This window comes from Nyctereutes procyonoides, unplaced genomic scaffold (genome assembly GCF_905146905.1).
Source record: "Nyctereutes procyonoides isolate TBG_1078 unplaced genomic scaffold, NYPRO_anot_genome, whole genome shotgun sequence".
In the NCBI taxonomy this organism is placed as follows: domain Eukaryota; kingdom Metazoa; phylum Chordata; class Mammalia; order Carnivora; family Canidae; genus Nyctereutes; species Nyctereutes procyonoides.
In genome coordinates, this window is record NW_026575024.1 from 32,087,698 (window position 1) to 32,093,697 (window position 6,000).

Sequence of the window (6,000 nt, forward strand, 5' to 3'; positions counted from 1 at the left end):
TATACAGAGAGAGTAGCGCATAGTGGATATATGGTAAAAGACCCATTAGCACTGAACTGACTTTATCACTGAAAAATTAAACATTAACAAGAGAATCGACACAGCAATCTAATGCCGTGCCACCTGAAGTCACCTTAGATGTCACCAGGGGGATAGGGCTGTCGAAACATGGTTTTATACCCACTGGGGAGCTTTAGTTTGCCACCAAAGACTCAAGTTTTTACAAGAGTGGTTGGGAGGCGGGGTTCAGTTTATGGCTTCTGCAGGATCCTCTATTTTTCTTTCTCCTGTGGGAGGGGGCTTACTCTCCGAGCTATTACAAGAGTCATAAGCAGAACAACTTAGATGGTCAGACAATCTGGATCAGCCATTTACTGTTAGCAATAGAGAGGTTTTTAAATATAGGGAAACCATAAATAATCAGTAACTTACTGATCTGTTCTACTAACTTGAGCATCACTCCCCCAACATGCAGGTCTCCGGACACTCTTAGCGTGACATCTTTCTGCTCCTCCTCATTTGGACCGTCAACTCTGACGATGAGCTCCCAAGAAGCAGATACAAAGTCGCTGGATGAGAGCATCGTGGCAAAGGCGGGTATCTGCCACACAAAAAAAGCAGACACAGATTAGAATGTGAGAAGGAAACTGGAGCTTGTCAGTAGATATTAAATTTAACACCCTAACTTTAAAGACAAAAAGTCCTATAGAAATGGTCCCAGGCCTTCCAAATTTTCGTGACTTTATCTTTCCATTCCCCCCAGGAGCACTGGCCTATTGATTTTCTGTGGCTGCCCAATCAATGCCTCAATCTTTGCTTTGTGTCTGTCCACTTCTCTTGACTTTCTCTGAACTACTATTGTGACAGCAGGCAACAAATCATGGCAATCCTTGGTATCTTAAAAAACATCAACTTCACTGAAGTGTAATTTGTATATAACAAAATGCATAGGTTTTTTAAGAAGTAGGCTCCATGTTGGGGGCTTGAACTCATAACCCTGAGATCAAGACCTGAAATGAAATCAAGAGTCAGGCACTCAACCGACTGAGCCATCCGGGTACCCCTGCAGAGATTCTTCTTTGAGTGTAGTTGACACACAATGTGACATTAGCTTCAGGTGTACAATATATTGATGCAACAACTCTATATGTTATGCTGTGCTCACCACAAAAATGCACAGATTTTAAAGGTACAGTTTGATGCCTTTGTTATATGCAAATTATGCCTTGATAAAGTTTACTTTGGAAAAGGATGCCATTAATATCTTCCTCTATTTTATTATATTCCTTCCATAAATATTGATGACATCTGATATGAAAATTCAAACAATGGAAGTATAGCAAAATAGTTCTCTATTTCAGTCATATAATATGTAGGTTTACATATGAAGATATAGGGCATTAATAATTATTGTCATGTATTTGACTTACTTGAGCTATCATTTTATATCATATAAAAGTCGATAAATTAAGTGCATCATTTAAGGTTTCAGACATACCTCTGGCAAAAGATTTAAAATAAGGAGTGACAGACATACAAAGCCCACTCTTGAAGATACAGATGGGGTGAGAACTTCAAAACCAGAATTTTCTTCTTATCACAGGAACAAAAATAAAGCAAGCTAAGCAGTATGAAAACTGAAATGTTTCAAGGATTAACAGGAACCCTGGAATCCAAAATTGGCAGAACTTTAAGTGATGGCTCTGTGTTACTTTTAAAAGAAAGCAAATGGGGATCCCTGGGTGGCGCAGTGGTTTGGCACCTGCCTTTGGCCCAGGGCGCGATCCTGGAGACCCGGGATCGAATCCCACATCGGGCTCCGGTGCATGGAGCCTGCTTCTCCCTCTGCCTATGTCTCTGCCTCTCTCTCTTTCTCTCTCTGTGACTATCACAAATAAATAAAAATTGAAAAAAAATTAAAAGAAAGCAAATGATACTACCTCTCCTATTTTAATATTTAAAATAAAAATCGGCCATTTAAATGATAATAACACATCTGTTTCACTTTACTATGTAAAGACAGCTTATGAGAAATCCATGTTTTCATAAGGCCTATTTTTGAGAAACATCAGTGCACTCAAACTCCTAAGAAGGGCCTTCTCTGATGGAAAGTGCATGAGTCCCTTGGGGATCTTCTTAACCTCAGATTCTGCTCAGCAGGTCTGGGGTGGAGGTGGAGACCCTGCATTTATAATAAGCTCCAGGTAACACTGATCTATGGCTCACATTTTTGAGTCCAAACAGCCATGTGAAGAATTGGCTTCAGAACTCAGTTCCTGCCTTCCATCTACCCAAATCAATATTAAGCCAGAGACTGTGGTGACACCTGAGGATCATTATTTTTAATAATCAATAATTACACCACCAATGTCATACTAGTTTTGTGCGCATTTGAAACTGCTCACATTTGAAAGCATAAGAGAATCTCAAAATATACAGAAAGATACACTGCAAATCTGAATGGGCTCAGGACAGACTTTATTTGTTCAAATCAAATTCAAGGTTCAGAAGTAGCTCCTTGTGTTTGTGTGAACAGTGTAATGCTTGCACCTCCCCAAGCACAGAGGCACACTTGGAGACCTGCATGAGCAGTGAATGCTACGTAAGGACTATATGGGGCCTAACCACTCGCTTTACTGTCATCATCAGGCTCAAGTATCTTGTGTGTTATACACTTAGCTGGTGCTGTGGATATGAACCACTAATTTGTGTTATCTCCTTCCTCGGCTCAGCAATCCCATTAGAAACGAGGAAACTCAGGCTGAGAGGTTAGGCAACTTGTTGGAAGTCGTGCAGCAGTTTACATGGTGGAGCCCAGACAGAAATCCAGGTCCTTCTGACTCCAAACTCTCCACCATTACATTGGGACATGGCCTTGATAAAACTGCAACACCAATCTGAAACAAGCCTCTTCAAACCACATGAGCTAAACTCTCAGGAGCCTTCTCTTAGCATTTCTACTAATATCTTTCCCAGTGAGGAAGCAATAAAGATAACCCCATAATGTGGCACTGAACTGATGTGACTTTAAGATCCTCACAATTTCTAAAATGCTATGCTGTGAGGTGTAGCTATTTAAAAAGTTTGTACTTTAAAGTGACTCCTTCCTGGGTCAGACACCGGCCTTTTCCTAACTTGGGCAATCAGAACACTTCTCTGAAACCAAAAAAACCCCCACTTCCCATGTAGGCCATATATAGTGACTCCCTTACAGCGAAATTCAAGCTAAAATTAGACAACCTGGTTTCCCCACATTCCTCTCCTATCTTTCTGCACCTTCATTTCTGAGTGAACTTCTCCTTCGCAGCAAGCTGTTACTTGTTGAGGGGGGCAGCGAACTGCAACCCGGAAAGCACGTCGAAGGAGACCAGAACAGAAAGCAAAGCGCACCGGCCGACCTGCCTTCCCTGGGGGAAGCCCAGCGGCCCACCTCCTCCTGTCCTCCTGGCCTACAGAAAATGCAACAAAGGACAGACAGAGACACAGGCAGCCAGACAGCCAGACAGGAGGAGGAGGGACACGGCCCCTGCCGCCTCCCCTCAAGTTCAGAGAGTGCGTCTGTCAAAGGCCGCCCCGCCCGTCCCCGGCCAGTTCTGCAGGGTCCTGGGGCCAGAGGGAGCGAGGTGGGCTGGGTAGAAACCTGTCCTTGACCCCTAAGGGCAGCCCGGAGGCTGACTGGAGGCTATTCTGCAAGGCCAGACAGGTAGGGCCGGAGAAAGCGGCCACGCCGGGGACGTTATCTGCATTTCAGCAGCTGCTGACGTGCAAGGCGCTGCGGAAAGGAAGCCGCAGGGATCTCCAGCCCCCCGCCCCCAGCCCCGGCACCCACCTGCGTTCCCCGCGCCGGCGGCCTGCAGCCTCGCCGACGCACCCGTGGACGCCTGCGCCCCCGGAGCCCGCGCCGAGAGGCGCCCCAGGCCGGGCGCGCGCGAAGCGGGGTGCGGGGGCCCGAGCTCGCGGCGGCGACGGCGCTCGGCTGGGCCCGCGGGGCTGCGCGCGGCGGGGCATGGAAGCCGCCGGCTCTCCCCCCGCCCCCGCCCCCGCCCCCGCCCGCCGCGGTCTCCGCCCCGCGGGGTGTGAGGGCTCGCCCAGCCCGGGCCTGCCGGGTCTCGCTCCCGGGGAGGAGAGCGCCCCGCAGCGCTGTGAGCGCCGGCGCGGCCCGAGGGCTGCGGGCCGGGAGGGCGCAGGCGACCTCTGCACCCCCCGCAGGACGCCTCCGGAGCCCGGGGACCCGGGGCACCGCGGCGACTGGCTCGCGTGGCTGAAGCGCGAGTGCGCGCCCCCCCGCAGGTGTGCCCGTCACCGCCACGCGAGGGGCCTCCGCCCGGAGACCCCCTCCCCCCGTCAAGGAGCCTGGGGGCGGGACACGCCCGGGGGGCTCCGCGCTCCAGCAGCTGCCTTGGCCCGGGGCGTGATCCCGCGGTCGGGGATCCAGCCTCGCGTCGGGCTCCTTCTGGGGAGCCCGCTTCTCCCTCTGCCCGTGTCTCTGCCTCTCTGTGTGTGTCTCACGGATAAATAAGATCCTAAGAGATAAAAAACAAAGAGCCTGGGGGACCTGGGAGGGCCAGGGGGAAGAAACAAGAGCGGCTCCTCCCGCAGTAAGGGGGTGACGCAAACGCCGCCGCCCCACACTGCCCACGTTGAAGACCCGGGCCGCGCGGGGCCCCGCCGCAGGCCGGCGTCCCCTGGCTCGCCTCGGGCGCGCAGCTGGCGTCCCAGGCGGCCTTCGGTTGGATTTACTCCCAAAGGACGCTGGGGCACCCTGGAAGGATGGGTGGTGGCTTTGGGCGACGTACACAACCTGCCCAAGCTTCCTTGGTTCGTGTTACACGTGCCTGTTGAGTGTTCAGTACGTGCCAGGCAGGGGGCTGAGGTCGAAGGATGCAGTAGTTTAATGAAACAGTCAAGGCAATGATAGTTCCCTCCTCTGCAAAACGGGTGGAGAGATGGAACGTCCATCACCATTCCGGGTGGGATTTCATTCAGCCCACGACAGAATTTCATGCAGTGTAATATAGGCTTTAGCCCTTTACACCAAGTACGTAAAGCTTGTGATGACTTAATTTAAAATGGAATCAAATTTAGAAGTGGAATCCTTGTTTTTGCTTGAACATTAACCTATTCAGCCGTTATAACGGTTTTGAAAGTATTTTACATTCATTTTTTAAAAGGTCAGTTGACTGGGACGCCTGGGTGGTTCAGTGGTCGAGCGTCTGTCTGCCTTTGGCTCAGGGGGTGATCCTGGGTTCCGGGGATGGAGTTCTACATCCGGCTCCCTGCAGGGAGCCTGCTCCTCCCTCTGCCTATGTCTCTGCCTCTCTCTGTGCGTCTCTCGAGAATAAGTAAAGAAAATCTTAAAAAAAAAAAAAAAAGGTTAGTTGACTCTGATTTCAAGGTTGTTAAGTTCAAGCCCCACATTGGGTATAGAGATTATGTTAAAAGACCTTTAAAAAGATCAGTTGAATAATTGTTAGCAAATGTGGGATTTTTTTCTTTTTTTTAGTTTGAATTCCAACTTGCCAACATATGGTGTAACACCTAGTGCTCATCACATCAGTGCCCTCTTTGATGCCGGTCCCCCAGTTACCCTGTCCTCCCCCTTACCTCCCCTTCAGCAATCCTTTGTTTCCCAGAGTTAGGAGTGTCTCATGATTTGTCTTCTTCTCTGATTTTTCCCCACTTAGTTTCCCCCCCTTCCCTTACGATCCCTTGCACTATTTCTTATATTCTACGTACGAGTGAAACCATATAATTGTCTTTCTCTGATTGACATATTTCACTCAGCATAATACCCTCTAGTTCCATCCACATCAAAGCAAATGGTGGATATTCATCCTTTCTGATGGCTGAGTAATATTCCATTTTTTTGATGTGTGCATATGTGTGTATGTATGTGTATATATGTGTGTGTGTGTGTATATATATATATATATATATATATATATATATATATATATCATGTCTATATATTTACCACCTCTTCTTTATCCATGCATCTGT

The 6,000-nt window shown here is 48.7% G+C and overlaps 1 protein-coding gene across 1 annotated transcript in view; it reads right to left on the reverse strand.

Annotated features, from left to right (window-relative positions):
- The window catches only part of FERMT1 (FERM domain containing kindlin 1), a 36,605-nt gene extending 32,626 nt beyond the window's left edge, over positions 1–3,979 (reverse strand). The window contains exons 1-2 of the mRNA XM_055304521.1: positions 3,830–3,979; positions 433–601 (exon numbers count right to left, since the gene is read on the reverse strand). Coding sequence (XP_055160496.1) covers positions 433–583 — 151 coding nt within the window. The 5' untranslated portion in view covers positions 584–601; positions 3,830–3,979. The remainder of the gene's footprint in view (positions 1–432; positions 602–3,829) is intronic.
- Between the last annotated feature and the right edge of the window lie 2,021 nt (positions 3,980–6,000).